Source organism: Verruconis gallopava, assembly GCF_000836295.1.
Source record: "Verruconis gallopava strain CBS 43764 unplaced genomic scaffold supercont1.35, whole genome shotgun sequence".
NCBI classification, from domain to species: Eukaryota; Fungi; Ascomycota; class Dothideomycetes; order Venturiales; family Sympoventuriaceae; genus Verruconis; species Verruconis gallopava.
Genome location: NW_015622171.1, coordinates 238,295 through 262,718, shown reverse-complemented (window position 1 = coordinate 262,718; position 24,424 = coordinate 238,295). Strand labels below are relative to the sequence as shown.

At 50.8% G+C, this 24,424-nt stretch overlaps 9 protein-coding genes across 14 annotated transcripts; 5 read left to right on the top strand and 4 right to left on the bottom strand.

The window, feature by feature from the left end:
- Positions 1-216: 216 nt before the first annotated feature.
- Positions 217-3,962, top strand: PV09_08034. 2 transcript variants are annotated; one of them, XM_016361884.1, is made up of 3 exons: positions 217-785; positions 890-1,023; positions 1,107-3,962. In XM_016361884.1, the coding sequence occupies exons 2-3, from the start codon at positions 987-989 to the stop codon at positions 3,284-3,286; spliced, it is 2,217 nt and encodes a 738-aa protein (XP_016210388.1). In that variant the 5' UTR covers positions 217-785; positions 890-986; the 3' UTR covers positions 3,287-3,962. The 2 variants fall into 2 exon arrangements, with proteins under 2 accessions (XP_016210388.1, XP_016210387.1); XM_016361883.1 differs by having other exon boundaries at positions 217-828.
- Positions 3,963-4,414: 452 nt separating this feature from the next.
- Positions 4,415-5,317, top strand: PV09_08033 (uncharacterized protein; the record flags this gene model as incomplete). The annotated part of the gene is made up of 1 exon (XM_016361882.1): positions 4,415-5,317. The coding sequence occupies one exon, from the start codon at positions 4,415-4,417 to the stop codon at positions 5,315-5,317; it is 903 nt and encodes a 300-aa protein (XP_016210386.1).
- Positions 5,318-5,486: 169 nt separating this feature from the next.
- Positions 5,487-6,604, top strand: PV09_08032 (uncharacterized protein; the record flags this gene model as incomplete). Its single annotated transcript, XM_016361881.1, has 2 exons — positions 5,487-5,564; positions 5,615-6,604. 2 exons carry the CDS (start codon positions 5,487-5,489, stop codon positions 6,602-6,604), a joined length of 1,068 nt encoding a protein of 355 aa, XP_016210385.1.
- On the bottom strand, positions 6,588-8,087 carry PV09_08031. 2 transcript variants are annotated; one of them, XM_016361879.1, is made up of 2 exons: positions 7,642-8,087; positions 6,588-7,585 (listed from the first exon to the last, which is right to left on the bottom strand). In XM_016361879.1, the coding sequence occupies exons 1-2, from the start codon at positions 7,835-7,837 to the stop codon at positions 6,750-6,752; spliced, it is 1,032 nt and encodes a 343-aa protein (XP_016210383.1). In that variant the 5' UTR covers positions 7,838-8,087; the 3' UTR covers positions 6,588-6,749. The 2 variants fall into 2 exon arrangements, with proteins under 2 accessions (XP_016210383.1, XP_016210384.1); XM_016361880.1 differs by having other exon boundaries at positions 6,588-8,087.
- A 136-nt stretch (positions 8,088-8,223) lies between these two features.
- On the bottom strand, positions 8,224-10,407 carry PV09_08030 (alcohol dehydrogenase 1). Its single transcript, XM_016361878.1, has 3 exons — positions 9,457-10,407; positions 8,832-9,397; positions 8,224-8,770 (listed from the first exon to the last, which is right to left on the bottom strand). The coding sequence occupies exons 1-3, from the start codon at positions 9,784-9,786 to the stop codon at positions 8,614-8,616; spliced, it is 1,053 nt and encodes a 350-aa protein (XP_016210382.1). The 5' UTR covers positions 9,787-10,407; the 3' UTR covers positions 8,224-8,613.
- A 210-nt stretch (positions 10,408-10,617) lies between these two features.
- On the top strand, positions 10,618-13,395 carry PV09_08029. Of its 2 annotated transcripts, XM_016361877.1 has the most exons (3): positions 10,618-10,897; positions 10,949-12,311; positions 12,365-13,395. In XM_016361877.1, exons 2-3 carry the CDS (start codon positions 11,922-11,924, stop codon positions 13,109-13,111), a joined length of 1,137 nt encoding a protein of 378 aa, XP_016210381.1. In that variant the 5' UTR covers positions 10,618-10,897; positions 10,949-11,921; the 3' UTR covers positions 13,112-13,395. The 2 variants fall into 2 exon arrangements, with proteins under 2 accessions (XP_016210381.1, XP_016210380.1); XM_016361876.1 differs by having other exon boundaries at positions 10,618-12,311.
- Positions 13,396-14,414: 1,019 nt separating this feature from the next.
- Positions 14,415-15,776, bottom strand: PV09_08028. Of its 2 annotated transcripts, XM_016361875.1 has the most exons (2): positions 15,465-15,776; positions 14,415-15,409 (listed from the first exon to the last, which is right to left on the bottom strand). In XM_016361875.1, exon 2 carries the CDS (start codon positions 15,159-15,161, stop codon positions 14,505-14,507), a length of 657 nt encoding a protein of 218 aa, XP_016210379.1. In that variant the 5' UTR covers positions 15,162-15,409; positions 15,465-15,776; the 3' UTR covers positions 14,415-14,504. The 2 variants fall into 2 exon arrangements, with proteins under 2 accessions (XP_016210379.1, XP_016210378.1); XM_016361874.1 differs by having other exon boundaries at positions 14,415-15,776.
- A 137-nt stretch (positions 15,777-15,913) lies between these two features.
- Positions 15,914-17,236, top strand: PV09_08027. Of its 2 annotated transcripts, XM_016361873.1 has the most exons (4): positions 15,914-16,074; positions 16,134-16,350; positions 16,401-16,544; positions 16,604-17,236. In XM_016361873.1, exons 2-4 carry the CDS (start codon positions 16,192-16,194, stop codon positions 17,138-17,140), a joined length of 840 nt encoding a protein of 279 aa, XP_016210377.1. In that variant the 5' UTR covers positions 15,914-16,074; positions 16,134-16,191; the 3' UTR covers positions 17,141-17,236. The 2 variants fall into 2 exon arrangements, with proteins under 2 accessions (XP_016210377.1, XP_016210376.1); XM_016361872.1 differs by having other exon boundaries at positions 15,914-16,350.
- A 737-nt stretch (positions 17,237-17,973) lies between these two features.
- PV09_08026 (OPT family small oligopeptide transporter) lies at positions 17,974-21,458 on the bottom strand. The gene is made up of 4 exons (XM_016361871.1): positions 20,384-21,458; positions 18,912-20,327; positions 18,694-18,859; positions 17,974-18,641 (listed from the first exon to the last, which is right to left on the bottom strand). The coding sequence occupies exons 1-4, from the start codon at positions 20,643-20,645 to the stop codon at positions 18,095-18,097; spliced, it is 2,391 nt and encodes a 796-aa protein (XP_016210375.1). The 5' UTR covers positions 20,646-21,458; the 3' UTR covers positions 17,974-18,094.
- Positions 21,459-24,424: the final 2,966 nt, after the last annotated feature.

Genomic DNA, 24,424 nt, shown 5'->3' with positions numbered 1-24,424 from the left:
TTTTTTGAAGTTGCGAGTACTAACAAACTGCGACCATTTGCACTCAGACGCTTCGCTGAAGGGGTTTTAGGGTTTGGCGCGCTGTGATTGGTCCAGGAATTTAGAGGACTTGGCAGAAGTTCAAAATAGTTTAGCGTCAGCCACAAAAACGCCCCAGCGAAGCGTCTGAGCCTGCTGAGATAAGTCCTCGCCTCTGCGCAGAGCTTGCAGCCGCTGCAGCACCAGTACATCATAAATTAACCTCTAAAAAGAGGCCTGTCCCACTCTCTACCGGCCGAATCGCAAGCTCCTTGCCACATACACCAACTAAGCCCAGTGTCGCTCTCGCTGCGCTTTTCGCGGTTCCCCCGACTTCGCCTACACCTGCCTAAACTCCCCTCCAACACCCCCTCAGCGCTCCTGTTCAGAAACGCAACAAGAAACGAAACGGCTTGGTCCGAGCTGCACTGCGTTGAAGTGCCTGGCTTTTCCTGCTGTCACTGACTTGATTCGGCTGTCAACAACCTTCTCTACAACCGCAGCTGCAGTGCCAACCTCTGCCAAAATACGATCTTCGTTGCGCGTCCGATCTACGTCGTATTGCCTTTGCACAGTTACATACAGTCGTCTTCATTATCTCATCCCCTATTCAGCTTCGTAGTTTCAGCCAGCAATCATTTCCAGTATCGTCGCAGCCTTCAAAGATTCAACCCTAATCTCCACGAGCAGCTTCGCCGTGGGCTATACAATGCCTTACATACGCTACACATACGAAGAGTTGCACCGGTTAAGGGCGTCACCACTATGTATTAAGCCCCCAGGCCTACCCTCTCTGGAGCAATGGACGGAGTGAGCACTTTTCATTGAAAGCTAGTTGCTGAACGAATGGGCTAATACAATTTCGTAATAGAGTCGCGGCCGACCAAAACGCGCAACAACGTCGAAAGCAGCAGAACAATCGCGGAGAAGAGCATGGTCACGACGGCGATGCAAATGGCTCGCGGCCCATGTTCCCAACTCGACATTCTGCACGCACAAATTCTCGTATGTGATTCCATCCGCATCCTGTTCGCGTCGGGGGCCGTTTTTTTCCTCTCGTAGTCGGCCGTACTGATATAATATCGCAGAAGAAGTCTTTCTTGGGCCTCCTGGTACCAAATTCGGATCCTCGAGTCGTAATCAACACAGAACTGGTGATGGCAATGACAAAGGCGGAGCGGACCGATACAACTCATCCACCTTCGGTGACGATTCCGAACGTTCGTACAACCACCGCAACCGACGTGACCAGGACGAGGATCGGCCACCGAGAGAAAGAAACAATCGGCTTGGTGGACGCAATTCGAATCGGGACAATGCGGATGGTGAGGGCTGGTCAACCGTGAATAGAAGGAGAGGTTCACACAACGAGGAAGGCGCTGAGCGCTGGCGCGCAGGCGCTGATCGGGAACGCAACCGTAATCGAGATGGCCTCGACGGGACCGGCGATGAGCAGCCGCGGCGCAATGGCTTTGGACGCGGGGGCAGAATGGGTGCCTGGCGCGACGAGCAATCTGAAGGAGATGGGTCACGAAGTAATCGTTGGCGTGAACGGGATCGGGATCGCGAACGGGACAGAGACAGGGAGTGGACACGCGGGCATAAAGTGCAGGACAAACTGGATGAAGAGCCGGAATGGATGAGTGAGCCAGTTGCTAGTGCTACTTCGAGCACGAAAGTGGTTAAGGAGAATGAAAAGACGCAAGAAGACTTTGAAAGATGGAAGGCAGAGCAACGTGCTAAGTCTGCGGCGCCGCCTCCAGAAAAGGAGGATTTGGGTGTTCCTTTGTTCTCGAAGGACACGAAACCTGTTGAACCAGCAAAACCTGTGCTCGATTTCAGCGGATTTGGCACGTTTGGCTCAAAGAAGATTGCCTCCGCAGAATCGAAATCGCCAGAGCCTTTGAATGCCAACCATGGAGGAGCAACTACGGAGAAAATTGCCCCGCTGAAGGGATTAGGGAAGACATCAAAATTCGGGGCTTTCTTCCAAAAGGACGAGACTCCACCTCCTGCACCAGCCACGTCCTCGGATGGGCACCAGGGGACCCAGTATGGACAGCAAATTTCACAATCGCAGACAACCTCACCTCCGAATGGGACAACCAGCAAAGAAGACGCAGAGGGCTTCCAGCGCATCCTGCAGATGTTGGGTGGTGCAAAGCTGAACAGCCCTCAGCCCCAGGCGCCTGCTGGAGACGGAACGAACATGACCAATGCTCTCTTCACAGGTGGCATGAATGCAGGAGGGGAGCATGCTCCGCGTACAGCAAGGCCCGACAGTGCCAGTTTGGTGAATGAACTTCTCGCGAGACATACAGCTAATCGGTCTCGTGGCCCTCAGACCGCGCCTGCTGAAGCTGAAGGGGTGGGTCAGTATTTCCCAGGTCCCGGTGGTGTAAACGGTGGAGGACGCGATGAAAATGTCACACCTCGCCCTGGTCATCCTTTGTTCTCGCCAGCCAGCGGCGGAAGGTCACAGCAAGGACGCCCAGAGACGCCGACTGATCAGAAGCGAGACTTCCTGCTCAAACTCATCGAAGGTAATCGCAATGGTAATAACAAGCAGCTTGCCTCGCCACAGCAGGCCATGAACGTCGATTTCTTGAAGCAAGCTCAGTTGGCCCCTGTGGCAGGAAAAGGACCCCCCTCCGCGCCCCCAGGCTTGCACGATATGTATGGGCCACCTACGCGAGGTAATGCTGGCCGACAACCAACCGGACCCTTCTTTGATGAACCACACGACCCTGCGATCTTGAGCATGCCGGGTCTTGTTCGTCGCAACACTGCGTCCGAGCAGCAACAAGGCGGACCACCCCGACTCCCAGTCTCGAATATGGGCATCCCGACCCATCCTGCTCCTGCTGATCAGTTTCGTAGTATGGCTCTACAGCAAGATCCATCAAATCCTAACAACACGCAACGTGCGGGAATGGGTCCACCTCCTGGGTTTTCAATGCCTCCTCGACCACCTCCAGGTTTCCAGCCTCCACCTCCTCACCTCCAGAGCCCCAACGGTCCGCTTCCACCAAACCAACAGCCGCATCCCGGAATGCGCGGCATGACCGCTCCTCCTGGTATTTTCGGGAATATGGGTCCGCCTGGTCCACCTCCAGGAGCACCTCATCACGGATATTTTGGACCTCCACCTCCTGGGTTTGTGGGCCCACCTCCTGGAGTTGTGCCTCCAGGAGTCCCCCCACCTGATTTCTTTCTGCAGCAGCAACAGGGTCGAGGTCGAGGACCGCCTGGCTTTAGCCCCTTCTAGATTGACAAAAGCTGAGGCCAAAACGATCTCCCCGGAGCTACATGAGGCTTCTGAGTTTCTTCGACTTGAGAACTGGTGCTCATGGCGGCGCGCTTGCGTCGCATACCACCGAACTTATCGTGTCATTATTTTTTCTTTTTGTCGTCATACATCTTCCTCGTCCCATCGTCGTTCACTACGAATGCCCTTTTGTCACAAGCATGGCGTTTGGGAGTGTTTCGCGAACACTTGATTTGCTTCACAGCGAGGCCGGGATTTGCAGCATTGTTTGTTTTACTGCGCGCCGTTGCTATGTGCACTTCATTTCACCAATTGGCAAAATCAAAATCCTTATAACGATGTCACATTTCTCGATCTTCAAAGATGAAGACAAAAGGAAAAGGGAAGGAATGGCTGGATATCAAGGGCAGAAAGCCTACGTCGACGCCCTCTACGTGTATATATGTTTTACGTGTGCGCCAGATATTGCATGCATGCTCTGCAGATGAAGTGGAGAGGAGCTGGTGAAAGGACATCGTCATCCCTTAGGCGCTTTTTCGTTCAAAAAGAATGCCAAGCGTGAATGTGTGATGCGATGTCAGTAGAAGATATGAGAAAAAAGGAAGGGCTTGATAAAAAAAATGAAGTTTGCTCTTCTGGAATTTCTCAAATCGCACCATCTTCGCCTTTGTTCACAACACTCAACTCCACTGTAATTGAATGCGAGTTCGCGAAGCGCTTCGCGATTTGCAGTCATTTGATTCTATTTCGGCCCATCAGCTTTCCTCGATAACTTTGAATTCTGGTCTATTAGAACAAAAATGTCGCGATATGTCCTCTTGGATCTGCATCCTAACCGATGATGATCGCGCAAGCAGCCATCGGAATACCCGACCTCGCATACTCTCTTTTGAGAAGTGACAAGCGACCACAATGCGTATTCATATGCTTTTCCTTCGCTCAGTTCCACGTCAGTTCATACTTTATATTAGAGAAATACAAATCTTGCCCTTGATTAAGGAGGTTTTTTTTCTTCGTCAATAATTAGACGTTGCCATCATGACGGCACGAATGATTCGGTACTTAACACGACGGCCGCTCGTCAGTCTCTTTAAGACTAGAGCCGGAACACGCAAGTTCTCGTGCAGCATGGAAGTTAGGAATCATCCTGACATCCCAGAAGGAGCTTGGGACACGCATATTCACGTGTTTGACCCTCAAAAATGGCCCTATGCGTCGAATCGGCGATACACTCCCGCTCCAGCATCTTTAGATCAGTATCCACACCGTTCCACAGGTTGTACGAACTTGGTCATCGTGCATGCTTCTATGCAGGGATCTTCGCCTGCTCCACTTGTAGACGCTCTCGGTCACAAAGGACATATTCAGGGACAGACGCTGCGTGGACTTGCGACACTCGATTTCGAGCGTTTGACGGACGACGATCTTGACAGGCTCCATGCAGCCGGCGTCCGGGGCACGAGGATGCATCTTATGACTGGCCAGGCGGACATCTCTCCAGACAGTGTTTCCAAGTCTATCGAGTCCATTGCTCCACGACTTGGGCGACTGGGATGGGTTCTGGATCTCTTCATGCCATTGTCGACGTGGGCTGGCATGGCCGAGTTTTTCTCCAGACTCGACCCGCGGATCAAGGTCGTCGCCGACCATTTTGGCGCAGCACGTCCAGGGGACGAGGACAAGCCGGAGTTTAAATCCTTCTTGGACCTCGTCTCAGAGCGGGTCTACGTCAAACTTGCGGCCTTTGAAAGGTTATATGGTGCTCATCCCGACGGTGTTGACAGCCTCGCACCTGTCGCCGAGGCCATCATCAAAGCTGGACCAGACAGGATCATGTATGCAAGTGATTGGCCGCACACTCAGTTTTCGTCCTACCGCAGACACAAGACACCGGAGGAAATCCTCAACGACGTGGAGCCATTTCGGCATGTTGCCAACGAGGCGCACATTGCGAAGCTAAGAACGTGGGTCAAGAAGGACGATGTGTGGAGAAAGTTATGGGTCAACAACCCTAATTCAGTGTTTCAATGAATGTTCCAAGGTATGTGTGTGGCATTCGAAGATTCGGGCGCGATGAATGACAAGCCACGAGTCCGCGCACGTCATGCTGTCGTTTTTTTCACTCTATAAAATCACAAAAAATCATGCCATATAAGCTCCATCAGAGCGACGCGATGTAACAAGGTGGCTCTAACAAAAAATGTCCAGAAACGGTTCTACGAGATCCTTCCCCTCCCGCAAGCAAAGGGCAGAGCTTTCAAGAGCAAACTTCAGAAACGTATGACTGGCAGATTTTGGACTGATTTGTATGTACTGATCAGAAAGCAGTATGATGACACGAATGAGAAGGAAGACTACAGCACCTCGCAAAATATGCGCTGCCAAATTCATACACGCGCTGGGCTGCAGCGCGATTCAACATTTTTTCCGTTCCTATCACTGCCACCCGAAATTCGGAATATAATCTACCAGCTTTTCTTTTACAGCTATTGCAAAGATCTCAAGCGCAACCTATGCTTCACAGTGAGAGTTGATAACGTGACGGTAGAAGGACGAAAGAGATCCACGCACACTATCGTCAGCCGCGTTTCCGATCCGGATCAACACTTCGAATTTAACCACCGCGTGTGGAATTTGTGTCGAAAAATGTTCCAAATTTGTCGGCAGATTCGCCTAGAAACGCAGCCTGTCTTTGCAAGCCAGATCAATCCCCAAGTCCTCTACATCTTTCGCAGCGTGGCAGATATTCGTGAGACAGGCAGATTCTGGCCGTTCATGCCGCATCTGCACGGGCATTTTCAAGACTACGTGGAGACTTCCAAGAGCTCTAAAGACGATGCATCGGTCAAAGAGCAGATTCAAAAGTGGATGTGGGTAATCAATGCGTTTCTACGTGCAGCAGGAAGGTCGTACATAAGCCCTCCGGAATGCTCTGACTGGGTGGAGGCCCATGGGTACGAATGCACCTCGTGTGAAAATGGTTGCGCGTGCACAAGCGCGAAATCAGATTTGGATAGTTGTTTACTTGAAACGAAGAGAAGAATGATCGAGGATCTAGACTCCATGTGTTTGAGATGGCCTGGAGCTTCCGGCTGGATCCTAGAGCAGGCGGAGCTCAAGCATTCCTTAGGATGGTCGGTCATTCTTCGACTTGGAAAGGTCGAGCCGAACCGCTGGTGCTTGGTGATCCACGGAGATCTGGGACGTTTGGCGTGGCTATACAAGCATTCCCAGTCCGAGACGCGGGACATAGTGCAAGAAGAAATCGGTCGACTTGACGCAGGTATAGCCGACTGGTTGAGGGCAATCAACTTGTAAGAGACAAGCTTGGGATATTACGGTTTTCATTGACGTGAATACTTCGCTTCACTCGATCCGCGAAGCTTCTTTCCCTCAGTCCTATCAAGATTATGGCGTTCGAGTTTCAGAATCTATATTCCCTCTAGGATATCTTGTGGTTGTATTAGACATAACGGCTGCCATCCGCAAACTTCGGTGCGATCAGCCCACGCTCCTCCTTGACTTTTGCCTGCAAGCCTTTCAAAATCCCGTAAATCACCGTGAGCGTGGGAACTGGCACTCCCAGCCTCGATGCCTCCCTGACTGGCTCCCCCACGATCGTTTCAATCTCCATGAAGTTCCCCTTCTCTGCATCCTGGGCCATGCTGGGCTTGAAGAAAGCGTGGGGCGGATCCACTTTGATCATGGAATCGACTATGTCGTCCGGGAGCTGAACGCCAGAGGCGGAAGCCACAGCCTTGATCTCGATCATAGCAGGTTTGACGAGGTCGTCGATCACATGCTCGTACATGCGCATCCGGCTCGTGTCCATGCCCAGAATCGCGCCGACGGAATTGAACGTGGAGTTGTACACCAGCTTCCGCCAGCGCGAGGCGGTGACGTCGTCGTCGTATGTGCAATCAACCTTGCCGCATGCGCTGTATAGCTCGACGAATCGTTTCGCCGACGTGGTGGCTACGTCTTTTGGCACGTGCGGGCTGTCGAATGGCCCGATCTTCAAGACGTCCTTGTCATCCTGCTTGATTTTGCCTTTCTCGTACTCCGTAGAGCCCACGAGCGAGATACCGGACAGGATCGGGTTCGTGGGAAATCTCTCGACCAACGGCCTCTCGATGTTGAGTCCGTTTTGCAACAGCAAGATGCCCGTGTGGCCAGGGGTGACGGCTGGCGCGATGATATCGGCAACAGTTGGCGCAACTTCGGGAATATTTTTCGTCGTGACGACGACGTAGTCGAACGGCGAGGCTTCGCTCGCCACGTCCGGGACCGTTTTGGTGACTGTCATGTTATGTGAGCACGGCATCCCCCGCGGTCCGCATTAGCAAAGGCCGTACTTTTGGAAGGCCGAAACCCCTTGATATCTGACCCGTGCTCGATTGAATCGATTTCGAAGCCGCTCTTCTCTACGACATCGTAGTTTGATCTAAGCACCGCGGTCACATTTGCCTTTCCGCCGGATTCAAGAGCCAGTGCTGCAAGGATTCCGACCCCGCCGGCGCCGACGAGCAGCACCTTCGACTTCCCGTCCATTTTCCAGGTCTCTATTGAGTATGTTGGAATATCCAACTCATCCCTCGTGTCCAGGCTTTTAGCTCGCCGGAGCGTCACAGGCAAAACAGACCAGTGTAAACTCAAGCGGTCCGCAGTCGGAAACTCCTCCCGAAAAAGGAAATCCGTCACGCTGATATTTATGAAAATTTTCCAGACGCTGGGTCGTGCTCATTTGCTCTTTCGATATCTTCGACAGGATACTGCATAGGGCTCAAGGATAGAGAGAAGACAAAGAAAAAGAAAACGAAAAACAAGGCGTCTGATGCAGAAGGCCAATAACAGTTCCAGCTGAGAAAGCCGAGCACAGAACGAGTCCGAGTTGACGAGGCAGACATGTATTTTCGGCTGGTTCTCATCCATTTTGATTTCGGATTATTTTACTCTCTCTCTCCTGCAAAAGGGGTACTTTCAGATTGAAGTTCATGAGCCGAAGTACTGCGTCCTCCAGTCCGAGATCGAATTCATACATATTGCGATTCCCATTGCTTCGAAGACTGGAAATCGACCAATCACAAAGCGGAATTTGACCAGGACACACCTGCTCGATTTGGAAAGCCTTGCGCTACTACAGACAAATCAGCCCGCGGGTGGAACTTTTGAGAAAAATTGAGATGAATAGTCGAGAAATGCGTTTTTCAATCTGATGGTTTCTAGATGCCAATGGGAGGCTGCCACAGCTCTCAATTCGTGCAAAGTCTTCTCAAGTATATACAAGAATTCGTTCCCATAATTTTTGATACCAGCTCCCCAGCGCCTTACTTCGAAGTGTCCAGCACGTAACGTCCCGCAATTTGTCCCTTCTGCATCAGGTCGTACACCTCCTGCAGCTGCGAGAGACCGACGACCTTGAATGGCGCCTTGATGAGACCACGGCGGAAGAAGTCGAGAGCTTCCTGGGTATCCTTGCGGTTGCTATGACGTGACGTTAGCTTCGCACAACAGGGAGCGAGGAGAGTTAAGAGGCGAAACGTACCCTACATATGAGCCCTTGATTGTGATCATTCTGATGACGGACTCGAAGACAGGGGCCTTCAGGTAAGCACCAGCAGGGAGACCGATGCACACCACTGTACCACGTGGTCGGACATACTCTGCAGCCTGCTGGAACGGCTTCTCGTTCACAGCAACAAGCAGGACAGCATGTGGACCTAGACCGTCCTCAGTGGCGGCTTGCACATCCTTGACGACATTCTGGCTAGTTGCGAAGTCGACAAAGGCATCAGAGCCGAGAGTCGCGCACATCTTCCTCTTCTCTTCGCCCGAGTCGATGGCGATGATTCGTAGACCCATGGCCTTTGCGTACTGCTGAGCCAGAGATCCAAGACCACCGCCGGCGCCGACAATGGCAACGGTCTGGCCGGGTCGCGCACCCGACTCCTTGAGGCCTTTGTAGACCGTGATACCGGCGCAAAGGACTGGAGCGATGGCATCGAGTGGGATGTCCTTGTGTATTCTCGCCACATGTGCAGCCTTGGCGATGGCATACTGCTGGAAGGATCCATCCACTGTGTAACCGGAAAGCAGAGCCTTGGGGCAAAGCTGTGTCGCGGTCAGCGTCAAAGCGTATTCTTTCTGGTTCGCGTTCTAACAAAACTTACCGGCTCATCAGATGTCTGGCAGAACTCGCAGGCCAAGCAAGAGCCGTTCAGCCACTTGACACCTACGTGGTCGCCGATCTGGACGTCTGTAACAAGGTTGCCTACGGCGACGACGACACCGGCACCTTCGTGACCACCGACGAGCGGCAGCTTGGTTGGGAGCGGCCAGTCGCCATTGACGGCGTGAAGGTCAGTGTGGCAGACACCAGAGTATTTGATGTTAACAAGAACCTCATCTGGGCCGGGTTTCTGAACTGGGATCTCTTTGTACTGAACTGGGCCGCCGGTCTTCTCGATGACCATGGCCATCTGCGTAGCTGGGATAGACATTTTTGCTGAAGCGATTGGGATTTGTGTATGTGATGAACGTTGAGCTTCAAGCCGTGCGTTCTCGATGTGTTTATAAGCTCAATTGGGGGCAAGGAGCCAGATAGGAGTTCGGAGAAGGGCGATAGGAGTGGTGTGATGGATATGATCAAGCAAACGGTAAGCAAGACATCTTTAAATACCCCAAGAAAACAGTTCAAGCGGACCCCAGGTTTTTTTTTTCTTTTTCAATTGTAGCAACCCCGCATGCCGAAATGTAAAAGAGGTAGGGTCTTACGCTCAATGCGGTCATCCCGGAGAGAGCTCAGGGACTTTGGCGATGTCACTGCGGATCAATGCCATGGACTTGGCCCGGCTGTATGGAGCGTTGCACGCCTTCCTATCTTCCATGAGCTTGAAATAGGTTAGGCCATGGACATGCGGCCTCAATTGCCCAGGAGCCGAACGACGACGCATTCATGATTGGTGGAGGTCCGTTCGGATGAAGTACAGGTTATCACGTCGGACAATCGGCCCAGATAATAGCGGGCATCAGCTGATAGGTCATTGTTTGAGAGTCGTAGTAAGCGGTGCGATGGAACCAAACTTGCCAATCAGTCCACCCGCTGGACGCTTGTCAAAGACGAACCAGATGTGCTGATGTGGGGAGGCTCAAGGGCAAGTACTCCGTATACGGGCGAGGTCTGATCGTGGCGCGAGCTCGGACCTCAGCGGCTGCGGCACCGGATCCTGACGCAAATCTCTCCTGATACTTTCACTGGGGGCAACACACAATGACGGTATGTCTGCAAGCACTCGAGAGCAGCTCAACGCATCCTTCTCGACGAGGATTGCCTCGTGAAGCCGGTCGAACCGGCGTCTTATATGATCTCCTGATGTTTGGATTCGTCATTACGCGGCCGTCTGCTCTCTTCGTTATCGCCCCAAGAATCAACAGTCGACAGCAAAAACCTGTCCCACAAGCGTTTTTTTTTCTTAATGCTAACAATGAATCAACCCCTCCCCCAGCCTCGCGGCCGTATGGAAACTGCGGGGAATCATGTATCATGAAAGGCGGATCTCGAAGGGTCATCCTTGCTGAATCCCGGACTTTGGCATTCCAAAGATGCTTTGAGTATACACACTAAGCCAAGCTGGACACGGAAGCTAAAGTTGGTTTGTCCAGACCCTTTCCGCCGATGCGTGGACGTGTTTCAACCTTAGCTTCACGTGCTCCAGCTCCCACACGCCCCAGGCGTGTCTCCGAAGCGCTACTTTAGTCTACGGAGGAAGGGATATCGACCTGTCGGGATAGATTCGTCAGTTATATGTGTGGGGCATGGTTTCCTGCACTGGAGATCTACATAAAAGCCCCAGACTTGCTCCTTTCTTGTTTCGGTCACAAAGAATACATAAATGCTGCCAAATACGACTTCAGTCCTGTCTTTCCGAGGTCGAGCCTGTGAGACTTGAGAGTGCGAGACGGGTTCGCTTGACGTGATTCGGGTTGAGCTGTACCTCCACCAGGAAGTGAGCAACACATGCGATGTCTGCTGCGAGTGTTGCACGATAGGGACTGTTGTTTGATTTCAGACCAGAAGCTATCCTTATCGGATGCCATCTACGAGAACTGGCGAGAATTCATCGCTTGTACATGACTGGAGCGCGGACTAATTATGCTTGCCGCATACGAGCTCAACACTCGCATAGCTGACTTACCGTCTCTTCTTCAAACCTCGACAAAAAGGACACGATACAAATAGAGGCCGCATTAATAGCTACTCTACCTATTCATACATAGTCGAAGCACATTTTTTGCTTCAATTCTCGTGTGCCCATGATCTGTTGGAGCTCTTACACGGCTAAGATCTGCACTACAACACAAGTCATGTTTTTGAGAATGACGAGAACGACCGTTTCTATAATGATTTCAATGTTAATCTAGACCACGCACACGCGCCACACGTGCTATATATATAATACACTTCTCTCCTACATTTATGTAACTGCTTCGCTTAGCCCACCAGCCCTAAAGAGCGGAACTCGGGGCTAATCCGAATGAGGTAATATCAAGAACACTCCGCAGAAGTTCTGCTCTTCGCCGCCACCAAACTTTGCAAATTTACTATCGCTCACTTTCTTTTGCATCGAGGCTCACGATGCCCTTTGCGCAGCTCGTCATAGGGCCTCCAGGCTCTGGAAAGTCGACTTACTGTGATGGAATGCACCAGTTCATGTCAGCCATCGGCCGAAGGTGCTCCGTCGTCAATCTCGATCCCGCAAACGATCATACTTCATACAAGGCCGCCCTAGACGTGAGGGAGCTGGTAACGCTGGATGAGATTATGAAAGACGATGAGCTTGGCCCTAATGGCGGCGTGTTGTACGCTGTGGAAGAATTAGAGCACAATTTTGAATGGCTCGAGCAGCGGCTCAAAGAGCTCGAAGACGACTATGTAATATTCGACTGTCCGGGCCAGGTTGAGCTCTTCACGCACCACTCGTCCCTCCGCAACATATTTTTCCGCCTCCAGAAAATCGGGTACAGAGTCCGCTGGCCTCCCACACTCTGCGTCCATGCGTCAGCTAACGTTTGACTCAGCTAGTTGTTCTCCATCTGACCGACTCGTTTGTCCTTACACAGCCATCGTTATACATATCCGCGCTGCTTCTTGCCCTGCGAAGCATGCTGCAGATGGACCTCCCGCACTTGAACGTGCTTACGAAGATTGACAACCTGATCAACTACCCACCGCTGACGTTCAATCTTGACTTTTATACCGAGGTCCAGGATCTCGAATACCTTCTGCCAGCCTTGGATTCGGAACGCAGTGGGAAACCTCAGCGCACAGAAGAAGAGATTGACAATATGAGTGACGAGGAAGCGGACGAAGAGAGTGAGGAACCAAGCAAGTTCTCCGCGCTAAATCGCGCCATCATAGAGCTCGTGCAAGATTTTGGGCTCGTAGGATTCGAGACGCTCGCGGTTGAGGACAAGCACTCGATGGCATCACTTCTCAAGGTCATTGACAGAGCCAGCGGCTACGCTTTTGGGACGAAGGACGGGGCGGCGAATGACAGCGTTTGGAGGGTCGCAATGAGGGATTCTGGGATTACGATGGATGTGAGGGACGTTCAAGAACGATGGATCGATCGAAGAGCCGAATTCGATGAGATCGAGCGACAAAAATGGGAGGAGGAGAGTAAGCAGTGGAAAGGAGGATACGACGCCATGGATGTCGACGACGTGGACGGGATGCCCACAGGCGCGAGGGGAATGATGGGAAGAGATACCGTGAATGGGATCAAGATTGTGAGGAAAGGTCAATCAGAGCCCAAAGGTGGGTGACTTATGAAGTTTCTCCACAGAGGAATTCTGGTTCAGTAGATGGCGTGCAGACTTCGACTGTTATGGCTGGGTCACATCGCAAGCGGGATGATAGATGATGACAATCACGCATTCTTGCTACCCAATGCTTCGCTTCGCTCAAATCGTATCAGTAGTAGCAATTCGTAGCGTAGATACTTATCGAGCTGTGGAAAAGTCGAGAAAGGGCAGCTTCATTAAACGCTGTATCATAAGCAACATTAATCCCAGGGATTCTGAAAGCGTTCAATCCAACATACATTCTGTGGAAGCGTGTATTCACTGCACTTAGGATGAAGTCTTCCAAGCCAGTCTTACTTGGACGCATGACTTGCTACTCGGGAGTTACCCGTCAGAGTTCAACCTAGCCACATTGGCCAAGTGACGCTGAAATTTAGCCAACCTCAACCACCAAACATCTAGCTACCACAAGCCAAATACGAGTGCAACCCCGCCATAATCAATTCATGGATAAGCTTCTTTGTCTCCAACCATCCTTTGAGAAACGTCGTGGAAGGACGTGGAACCTCGTTCTCCTCGTTTGCATGGTCTGCATTCTTGACCTGTTCTCAGACCTGGCTGTAGTCATCCTCAACGATTGATTTTTGCTCCAGATCGATGATGTCGTTTTCCGTTGGGTGCGTATCAAGGCCAGCCAGTAACTCGTGAAACACTTTCGCAAGTTCAAGTGCTTGGTCTAGGCTGAGGCAGATATGTTCTTTGCTTGGAAACTCGATCACGGAAAAAGTCGAGGAAATGTAGATACGAAAGCACGAATACATGGTCGACGAACGAAGGATGGAGCAGACAGTCTTGTTGCTACTCGACGCGAGGGAACGTAGACTTGTGAAACCACTATCGAAGAGCGAGGACTGGCCGCGATGTAGTTCAATTTATGACAGCATCAATCCCCGGAAAGTTAAGTGCATAAATGCGGAAGGCGGGATGTGCTTCAGAAATTGAGTCTTATTGCGTACAGCATTTAGAATCTGCAACGGGCATCAAGCTAGATGCTCAGCGACGAGATGGAGGATCATTGACGTCGTGCGTATAATTTGGGTAGCTAGCATGGTAATCTTTTGAGTATTTAATGTAGTGCCCTGTGTGGCTAGAATCACTGTGGCTCTTGGGAAACAAAACAACCAGATACATTAGATGCTGACTCTAGCTCTAATCATGCAAACATGGAATCTCAATAGTCAAAAGAAGATTGTGAAAGAATAGTGTAATGCAGCTGCCGAAAAAACTATTCGTAGTTTAAAGGCTTATCTTTATACCCTTTAGAAACGAAAACGGTATAATGTTTATTTATAAGACATTATTATATCTTCAAACGTTGGCAAAATCTTTGCTCTTATGAGGAGTGATGGACCATTTACTCAACGCAGAATTGCACAGCGTGTACATGATTTCTTCGCTTAACAAGTGGTTGGCGCCGTTTCCCTAACGATGTAGCCCGAGCAACGATCAGATAGCCTCCGGAACGAAGCACAACGGTCGATCTAAATTTTTGCCAGCTAAACTCTTTTCTCGGTTCTACTTGCGTGTCGAGCCAGGAATCGCCATTATCCAAACTTATCTCGACGCGGACCACGCCGTCATGGCTCCAAGCCCAGCCCTCTATCGCAACATGAGGTCCCTTCTCAGCCTTTTCCGGGCTCGGTTTCGTGATGATGGAATTGACATCGACCGCCCAGACAGGAACCGGCCTACAGTTCGGATCGTCCGGGTCCTCGATGTTGTAAAACTGGGTCGTGTACGGCCCCGGAGCTCGGCCTTGTTGAATAGAAAGTCTGCAAAGCCACTTTGTGCTGTTCGTTCCGAACCAGCCAGGTACCACGAGTCGAACCGGCCCTCCTCTCTCACGCCCAAGAGGCTCGCCGTTCATGGCATATGCGACAAGAACTTCTGGACTTGATGCTTTTGCGAGCGGTAAGTCCTTTTGGTAACGGTCCGCCTCTACCCCTGCAAAAGTGCCGCAGTCAAGACCCTCGAACCAGACAAAGTTTGCAGCTGGAGTTGGCTCGGCCATCAAGAGCAAAGTTCCCAACTTTAGTCCAGTCCACGTGACGTTGCTGATGCGCCAGACGTTGTTGGTCGCAGGGTTAAGGAGCTGCCGAAGCACTCATGGAACGAAGTAAGGCTGGTGCTTGGAAATCTCAAAAGCTGTTCGAAAGTCAAGGAGAATGGCCGTCGTACGAGGCCGTCAATGACAAGTAGCCATCTCTCCTTGTCAACTTCAGCGGCTCCCATATGTATCGTCTGAAAGAGCTCATCCTCCTGCGTGATGAAGTTAGTCAAGAGGTGTGGTTTAGGTGGATGGCGGATGTGGAACCCATAAGTATGTGAGGAGACTGCTCGTCTTTCCTTGCCTGGTTCTGGCACGTCTGAGACCTCGAAGCCATGAAGGTGTGGCATTGTTTGACGTGTCGTCTGAAATAGATGCGGTCTCCAGCGCTTTCAAACACCAAGTTCAGAATGGCTGATACTATTCTAATTTCAACGACAGCTAGTCGATGCTCAGGTCTTGTTCATCCGGCTGAGTACGAATGGATCATGCGAAAAATTATTTTTTAAGAATTATATGTAGAATTACACTCTCGTCTCTTGAAGATATTCCATTACCTTCATATTCATCTCATTGATGTGGATGTCAAACTATTACGTACGAAATGCGAGCAAGGGCCGTTAGGACAAGACGTTGACGGACGAAAACAAAGCGGGGAAAAGTGTGCGTGGAGAAAGGATCTGTGTCATGTAGCATATTCTAATCCCAAATACATAGTCAACGTACAAATTCATCACAATGCCTCCGTTCTTGCTCATGCTATAATAAAAGTTTGCTTTGCCGTTTGATTTGTCGCGTTCAAGATTCCTATCTGATTTCTACGTTCTTTGCAGCCCCCAAGCAGATGTGGAAGTTCCCCACCGGATCGTAAAGCTCGGTACAAGCCTTGCACTCCTTAACCACGTGCTTCATCATAACTGAGCATATATGCTGTAGATCTGCAGATACCAGCCTCCGGCTATGCGATTGGAAAATCCATCAACTGCGAGTCACAATGTCTAAGCTATCTGCCGCCCTCAAGTCACTCATAAATGCCCCAGCCGCTCGTCCGGGACCTCTCACGGCTCCTCGGAACATCGCGTCTGTTTTCGAGCGTATCGAGAGGGAGGCAGAACAACATGGTCTTTCACAGCCAGAGTGGCTGGCCCTGACTGTATTTGGGATGTGCTGATCAACGAAGCTGCAGCTAATGAGGCACTCCAGACAGCCGCGACGATGACCATGAATTCTCCTAATTCTTTGGCCGTGCTTTATCAACATGCGACGCGACTCAAGAAGCAGGAAGAATGCGTCAAAACCGCCGAGTTGATGCGTGAAATCGGCCTCAAATGCATCGGTTTCAATGGAGTGAGTATTCTCGGGACCTAGGCTGTCGTCCAGACTGTTCCACGTTCTGATCATTCAAGATTCCGCGCACGATCAATATGCTTGGTGCGTTCCGGGCATCTTTGCCTGCGGCCGTCCGGCAGAATCTATCGACAGGCGCGTCTCGCGTGGTGACTCCCGAGAACGTCAAGACAACACAAGCCCGTGGCCTCGCGCTGTGGAACAGCATCTATCGGCCGCACGAAACCAAGCTTCTGGAGAAGCTGGCGGACTCGCACCCAGATCTCCCGGTCTACATCTTGCAATCCTATTCCGTGCTTTTTGCGGATCCGTCGCCCAAAGACGTCCGCGTCGGCAGGGTCTTGACAAGCTTGGTCGCAATTGCTTGCCTTCGTGCCCAAACAGGAGTGGGGCCCCAGGTGACCAGCCACATATTTGGCCTTCGCAAGGCCTTCGAGGACGGAACGTGGAAAGACGATATGCCTTTGCCTGAATCAGGAGTTGCCTGGCTTTCAAGCGACGAGGGCAGCATGTGGGCACTGAACGTCGTGGACTACATCGTCGAAGCAATTTCAAGAGGGGAGGGTTCAAGCTTTGCGCAGATGAGTCGGCTGTGAGTCGATTGAAACATACCATTGTAACATTTTCAAAGCTGTTTATACACAATCTGAGCATGCCATGAATTAATCATGAGCATTGAATTTGGACGACCCATCATATAATAATTTTTTTCGACCCTAGCCCCAGGCTTTATACCTGGAACACGCCTCAAATTCCAGTAACATCCACGGAAGCAATATATATGACGCGAAGGCTTTAGAACAGCGGCTATGCCTTCTCTGAATGCCAGTGTTCAACGCCTTGCGAACTGGAAATTCAGCTCAACCCAACACGAGGCCGGTTGTTTGCCAGTACTCCATCAAGGAAACTGCTCATATCCTCCATATCAATGTATCTCGGAAGCGCAAATCTTGGACACTTTCCTCTTTAGATCTTACTTTTCCTCGGGTTGAAAATCTTGCCTGTGTCGACATCAACCTTGGGCGAACTTGGCTCTTGACAAAAAATTTTGTGTTCTTTTTGAAAATATGAACGGACAGGGAGTACCTGTGCTTACAGAGCAACATACGTACTAAGATGGTAAGATCAAGCAGAATTACGTTCACGACGTTCTCCACATCAAGCTTTCAAGATATCTAGGCTTGAAAAAAGTTCTGGGCATGTTTTCCGCACTAGGTGCAGGCGAAAGGGTAGACATCTTGCGAAGTGTCCGCTATTGTGAAACGCCTTTCGCAAGGATTATAGGCTTCCATTTTGATCACTCAAAAGTAGATCAATGATAACGACTGAATTACCATATTCATGGCAGAAGCGTACAGCGATCACATTGTAAAGTCTTCAGTTCTTTTTCCTCGGTGCAATATTCATTTGTAGATACGAATGATCTCGTCAATACATGGGCAAGAACATGAATAATTTTGATTATTGTCCTATCTTTTCCTACGCTTTTGTCATCCGACTTTGCGTTATGTAGAAATCGGGTCGCTTCCGCGATCTTCGAGGAAGACGATCTAGGAAGACACAGCAGGATTAACCATACAATAGTCTAGATTATGGACAGACGTATCGGGGTTGCCTGCCCAAGTGGGGAACTTGACGGCGTTGCCCGAGCCACCAAAGACCGCAAAGGTGAGGATGAAGACCATCACCTGGGTGCCACCATCGAGGGCAGCAGACAGTAGGTAGTTGTAGTCTACGAACCACTGTGGGCGGTAAATTCGCAACCAGCCCTGGGCCAAGAAGCCGATCGCGAAGTAGCTGAGGATGGAGGAGTTGATACCGACAAACAACCAGCCCATGTACCAGAGAATAATGGACGTGTTGAGATACCTGAACACGCGCCAGCCAGTGTAGCGATAGGCAAGCCAGAAAGGAACGGGAACGACAAAGCCGAGGAGGAACACGATGGTGACCCATTGATACTTGGCGCCGAAAGAAAACATGTCGCTCGCAATCGACCAAGCGATGGCAAGTGTGTTGAATTGCTGGACGTTCTGGCCGGACCAGATGTTGGTACCCGCAATAGAAGTAAGAATGGTACTTTGATTATCGACGATTCTTCACGTTATACATTAGCATTATCACCAGGCAAAGGAAGAAGATTTCTTACGTCAACATCATCGAGTAGTTCATAAGAGCGCCTACAACGCAGCCAAGAATTTGGGCGGTGAATGTGGATCGTGGAGACAAGTGGACGTATTGCGCAAGCTTGAGATCGCGTGCCAACACCTGACCCATTTGCAAAGCGTTGTAGGTGTAGCAGGTGAAGTACAAGTCTGAGGAATTGCTTAGCAGCTGAAACTAGCGTTGTTATGGACTTTAACTTACTGGCTAATGGTCTGCCTGGGAACATGTAACCAGCAATCATCTGGAAAAATGGCTGGGTGTTGAACTGGAATCCGGTGATACCGAATTGAGCTCCAAAGAACAACATCGCGACGAAGCTGAAGATCAAGCTCATGACGAAGCCCCACCAGGGAAGTGTAGATTTCATGACATACAGACAAACAATGCCCATGATGAATGCAATCACGACAATTGATCCCCACCACCAAAGAGGCACTTCCCTGTACAGGTTCTTGAGCATAACCTTGTAGTGCGGGTCAATGGTAGGATCGTTCTGCTTGCGCTCGAGACGCTCTTCTGGAGTCTCCTTCTGCTTCCAGAACTGCCAGGTCTCCTTCTTGAAAAGCTTTGCCAGATTACTTGGCGCAGCCCAGGCCCAGCCAGCCTTAATATCATCATAGTTCCAAAGGAGCATGTGAACGAAGGTGGCAGTGAAGCCCATGTTGCTCGTGATGAGGTAGACCAGGTACGTGCCGGTCAACGCAGGAGTACCTTCCTGAGCAAGAAGATTCTTGTCAATTTCGAAATCGCTGTTCAAGATAAGTGTTTGGTTGTACACGTTGTAGTACGTTCCATTTGACCCCTGTGGGTAGAACAGCTCCTGAGCCAGGAATGGATACTTTTGAGAGCCCCAAACATTGCCATAGTAGACGGCCATGAAGACTACAATGCAAAGAAGGTATCCGATGAGCGAGTTGGTCAACGAGTACAAGGGATACCACATTGGCGAACCCAGAGAAGCAATGTACTGCCAATCGAAGCTGACGGCTAAGAAACCGAGACCTTCGTTGCCGCTAGCACCGCCGAAAAGGTTGGTAAAGACTAAACTGTGCTGGTTTGCCAAGCAGAAGATCGAAAAACCTTCAAGGACTGGGAAGATCCACTCAGGCACAATTTCCCAAAGGAAGATGGCAATGAACACCCAATAAAAGAGCTTCAACTTGCGCTTGGTCTCCGCCTTGTCACGGTGGAGAGACTCCAGGAGGGAGGCGACCGGCAGGTTGTACGGCCACAACATCTTCGAAGGATAGACGAGCACATCGCGAAGCAGTCCCGCGACGCCGTACCCGATCAGCTGGGAAGAGAGTGTGATGAAGACTGCAGCAGCACGGCTTGGGAAGCCGCCGTAGAAGAGCTGCTGAGCTGCAAGAGCTTCGGTAGAGAGCGCGGACTGGGCAGCTGCGGACGCCATCAGCGTAATGCATGCGTGCTCCTTGCTGTTGAAGGGGCCAGGGTTGAAGAGCCGACCAATTGCTCCTTTCCGGGGGATGAAGTGCGCCAGTGCCTCGCCGAGGATGTATGCCAGGACGGTTAAGAACACTACGGATACGTAGATTGTCTGCGGCTTGAAGTAGAAGATCTCTTGAAGAGTGGAACCGAAGACGGCGAAACCGAGACCTGTGAATTGAATTAGAAAATGCGTGTACTACTCCTGCTGCTTCGCTGATGCATACCAAGGAAGACAGTGCGGAAGGTCCATGGGTTAAGGGTCGGATCATCCTCGACATGCAAGACGGCCGTGGTGATTTCCTCGGCCGTGTCGACGACCCTACGGTGTTCGTGGCTGTACTTTGGTAGCTCTCCATCGTAGCCCTCAGGATCGCCTTTCACGATCACCGTCCCGGCCTTCTTCTCATCGATCGTTTCCGATTGCTTCTCGTTGGAAGGAGTGGCCTCAATCGGTGCTTTTGTGTCGTAGTCCTCGTGAGACGCCATTTTGACCGCAAAGATGGGCGAAAGGGCGCTTGAGAAGAACCGCGAGCGATACTGGCAGGGTCGTTCAGTACTTGTATCATGAAGCAAGCGCGCATAGCAGCGGTTAGTCGGACGATCGGCGGCAATCTAGAAGCACCGTGGTTACAACGCGACAGGCCTGCGAGGACGATAAGAGGGTGACATTGAGCGCCTCGCATGTTCGATGGGTCGGTAATGAAGATCAGACCCCAGGCTCATTATCCCAGTTGAGAAGGTGGAGAGCGTAAGTGGCAACAGCTTTTGGCTGACGTCCTTCACGTTGTGGGGATGCTATGTGTGCGTCCAAAGCAGCGTGAGATTGACAATGGTGCCGGGGATGGGCAGATCTACGCCCAGTGGCATTCGTGGCCACCGATAACCATTCTTGCGCTCCTATTGGGTGCGCGCGCAGAGACATATCAAACGCTCCAGTCAGCTGTCAAAGCACCATCAGCAGGCCGTCTACGTAGTCGATCTGGGGCCGGAGGAATAGACAAAGAATAGCTTAGACCGTGATCCGTGTACCACACACATGCATGCAACCAGTTCACTTTGCAGACGCGCTTCGATCCATCCGTTCTTTTGGCCGCGTGAAGAGTGATTTCTCAAGCTCATGGCTCGCCACAGGGGGAGATGAAATCGACGGGTGAACTCTGGTCAGCCATGATGAGAGGAATCGCCATCGCTTGCGCTGGTCTCTGCTCACGTCTTCGACCTGCTTGAAACAGCCTAGGTCAGGAAATAAAGCGGACAACCGTTCTGCGCAGAAATTGCCAGCTGCCGCATGCTCCAGCCGCTTTCAGCCTAGTCTCCGGACACAAGCATTACCTTCGAAGCTTATCTGAAGCTTCGATTCTTCCTTGCACAGGGCCGGACCAACGAGAATCATGCACACCTGGACGTTCTAGCAATCCTGTCGCTACCTTCCATGCAGATTCTCGGCGCATATCGCCGTCCTGTTTTTTTTTGGGCATTGAGCCTGTCCGTCAGCGGCTATTCTTGAATCGTCGCGCATGTTACCAATCGTCAGTACTACACAAAATGACGCGTCGCACTGTGCGAAGGTTATCGTCGGACCCAGTTTAACATAGCCGAAGCGAAGAGAGTCTTGTTCCTTTTAGTGGCGTCGCCTTTCAGTCCACCAATGAAAATTTTCCATGGGGTCGGCGACACCAGTTTGTGCTTCCCTAGTCTCGGTAAAAGGCTTTAAGTGCATCAAATCTTTGTGGAGACACGCTCCACCCGGATAGTCGTTCTCACGAGGAGCATTGCGAGTCAACTGCGGGACGAGACTGAGGCTAAAGTCAGTGCAGCCGTTTGTAAACGAGCCGCGCCCCTCGTGCCCGTTCAATTCGGTGGGGTTTTAATTTTAAACCTTTTCCGAAGACTCAAAGTGTCCTTGGGCCGACCTGAAAGCTCGGCCGAGCATGCTTCTCCGACGGCACGGCTGGGGAAATAGAAAACTATTAGCAAGAGATTCATAACCCCGCATTGCTATCCGTGTCTGCCATGTGGTTTGTTGCTTGCTAGATACGTGTCCCAGCATCAACTACCGTCGATGTTGAGATGGGAGATGGGGAATGGAGATGAGCTGTCCCGTAGGATCATGTTTCCCTGGCTGTTCCGCTGGTGCTTCGACAGTCTGCAAATACGGCAGCGCCATTGGGCATCTCAATCACGCTCAATGTTTCTGCGTACCAGTTCGCACAGTTGCAGCTCGTATTATCACCGCACCACGGTGTATTGGTTTTTAAGGCGTCCTCGCGTAGACAAGGTGTCGTCGGTACCACGCAGGAGCACATGTCACACCAGTGAGATAAGAAGCATCTATTAAGGCTCGCAGTTGTAGGTCGGCTTTCAGAACAGGCATTTCGGCAGCTTCCAATTTTACGTTGTATTATTTCTAGCCTATTGTCTCTCGGCGCGAATCTGGTTCATGTTCCTATTAATATTTGGTAAAGGTCACATGGTGGACACGTGAGCGCCGGGGAGAGTTGCAGGGATACCCTTTGGCCGTATCCTGCTCATCGTCCGACACTTATCTCGAAGGGGATCATGCATTATGGAGCATGGCCGGGGTTGATCGTTTGTTTCTACAATTCCATCTGTCTCGTGGTCCATTGATGCAACCAAATAAAGGCACGGTTTGCTCCTGACGATGATTTTGGCAGCTGTAGGTTCCGCAGAGCATCAAGATAGGCCAGCAATTTCCTGAATTTCACTTGTGCATTCCCAAGGCAATCTCCAGAGAGTACGCAAATGACAGAAACGACAGAATGGATATGAAACATATCCTCGGCAAAATATGCTTCCAAATTGGACCTGCGTTCCGAATGCTTGCTGCTGTAGCCCACATGGTGAGTTGATCCACTGTTCGATCCGGCAGGTCGGAAACTTCATCAACTAGCCCAGGCTTCCGGAATGAATGTTTTCGTGTGTACCATGGATGCCCAGATCATGAATCGGATCTAGCTTTTTCTATCCTTCTTTGGCGATGTAGCTTGCTCCTGGGAGCATCCATCCCCTTGGACAGAGCTAAGTCGAAATCAAGGCCAAGTCTTCTACGTTTATGGACGCTCCGCCAGATTTTAGACTGTATTTGGGAAGTCCGTCTCCTTCACTGGTTATTGGATGAATCGAGGATCATCTCCCAGTAGGCTAAACGATTTCTGCAAGTTCAAATGGCGGCTTGCGGCCAACAAGATAAAGAATCGTGCCTGTCAAGCCTAAGCGAGCGGTTCGCGTTGTTCATAACTTGAGGATAGGCAGTTGGTCTTTACCGTTGCTCTCGAAATGCATTTTTGGTTCCTCTTTCTCCTGAATTGGTTGAAAGACCAACCCTTTGAATGGACGACCGCTCCGTAGATCGTTATATCCAAATTTTCCCGGAACTAAGCCTTCTGTCTCGATCTCCTGGTCGAACTCCATGGGGGAGAAGATAAGCTGACATGCATACCTGGTCCTACTCAGCTACAGCTGTTCTTTCTCGTGCGTATTCGAGCGTCCACTTGGAATCTTTCGAACCGTTAGCCTTTCTCATTCAGTTGGCGTGTCAATATTCACTCACTTGATTTCTCGAAAACAGATCGTACGTTCTGTCTAAAACTGAGCACTTATCGGAAGTACAAAAGAAATGTCTTGGCAGTTGCTTTCTTGCGCGGATCTAGCTGGATTGCATAGTTCTGAAGTGATGGATGAGGATCTCTAATGCATTGTCTAGATTGAGATCAGGAGGAAAGTTGTCTGGAACGAGGAAGATAATCTATTCGAATTTTCTGAATGAAAACTTTGCTACAACAGATGGATCAGTAACCCTACTAGAAATAAGTGTAAGAATGTGCCCCAGACAGCCGACATCTGGAGACGAGAGCACCTCGACTCATTCTGACCATGCTCTAAAATCATACGTCTGAAAGATTTCTGCCCATCTAGGCATCTAGGAACTGTAATTGCATGCATTGAGCGGCGGATATGGCAGCGTGTCGAGGCGATTTGAAAACTGTGGCTCCAGAGTTGCGACTACAACGCATAGGCCGTCAAGCAGAATGTATCCGTAACGCTTGACGAAGGATCAAGCCGCTGAGCGCGTTGAGCATGAAAGCGGAAACAGTGAAAAGGATAATCTTGGTGTCTCGAGTACGACGCGTTAGTATGACTCAGAATATCATCGAGCGGTGACCCGAATCGGTCATCACCACCATGGGTGACGTTCATGTCCAGGCAGCGATCGCTCGTTGTCCGAGAGCCACTTCCGAGCCCCT

Coding starts and splice junctions, on each gene's coding strand:
- PV09_08034 (XM_016361883.1), top strand. CDS start 728: ATGCCTTACATACGCTACACATACGAAGAGTTGCACCGGTTAAGGGCG. Junction 829..889: donor TCTCTGGAGCAATGGACGGA/GTGAGCACTTTT, acceptor ATTTCGTAATAG/AGTCGCGGCCGACCAAAACG. Junction 1,024..1,106: donor TTCTGCACGCACAAATTCTC/GTATGTGATTCC, acceptor ATAATATCGCAG/AAGAAGTCTTTCTTGGGCCT.
- PV09_08031 (XM_016361879.1), bottom strand. CDS start 7,837: ATGGACGGGAAGTCGAAGGTGCTGCTCGTCGGCGCCGGCGGGGTCGGA. Junction 7,586..7,641: donor GGGGTTTCGGCCTTCCAAAA/GTACGGCCTTTG, acceptor ATAACATGACAG/TCACCAAAACGGTCCCGGAC.
- PV09_08030 (XM_016361878.1), bottom strand. CDS start 9,786: ATGTCTATCCCAGCTACGCAGATGGCCATGGTCATCGAGAAGACCGGC. Junction 9,398..9,456: donor GCCAGACATCTGATGAGCCG/GTAAGTTTTGTT, acceptor ACCGCGACACAG/CTTTGCCCCAAGGCTCTGCT. Junction 8,771..8,831: donor ATCAAGGGCTCATATGTAGG/GTACGTTTCGCC, acceptor GTCACGTCATAG/CAACCGCAAGGATACCCAGG.
- PV09_08029 (XM_016361877.1), top strand. CDS start 11,922: ATGCCCTTTGCGCAGCTCGTCATAGGGCCTCCAGGCTCTGGAAAGTCG. Junction 12,312..12,364: donor TCCAGAAAATCGGGTACAGA/GTCCGCTGGCCT, acceptor CGTTTGACTCAG/CTAGTTGTTCTCCATCTGAC.
- PV09_08028 (XM_016361874.1), bottom strand. CDS start 15,161: ATGGCCGAGCCAACTCCAGCTGCAAACTTTGTCTGGTTCGAGGGTCTT.
- PV09_08027 (XM_016361873.1), top strand. CDS start 16,192: ATGTCTAAGCTATCTGCCGCCCTCAAGTCACTCATAAATGCCCCAGCC. Junction 16,351..16,400: donor CAGAGTGGCTGGCCCTGACT/GTATTTGGGATG, acceptor GAGGCACTCCAG/ACAGCCGCGACGATGACCAT. Junction 16,545..16,603: donor AATGCATCGGTTTCAATGGA/GTGAGTATTCTC, acceptor TGATCATTCAAG/ATTCCGCGCACGATCAATAT.
- PV09_08026 (XM_016361871.1), bottom strand. CDS start 20,645: ATGGCGTCTCACGAGGACTACGACACAAAAGCACCGATTGAGGCCACT. Junction 20,328..20,383: donor CTTCCGCACTGTCTTCCTTG/GTATGCATCAGC, acceptor TTCAATTCACAG/GTCTCGGTTTCGCCGTCTTC. Junction 18,642..18,693: donor AACTACTCGATGATGTTGAC/GTAAGAAATCTT, acceptor TATAACGTGAAG/AATCGTCGATAATCAAAGTA.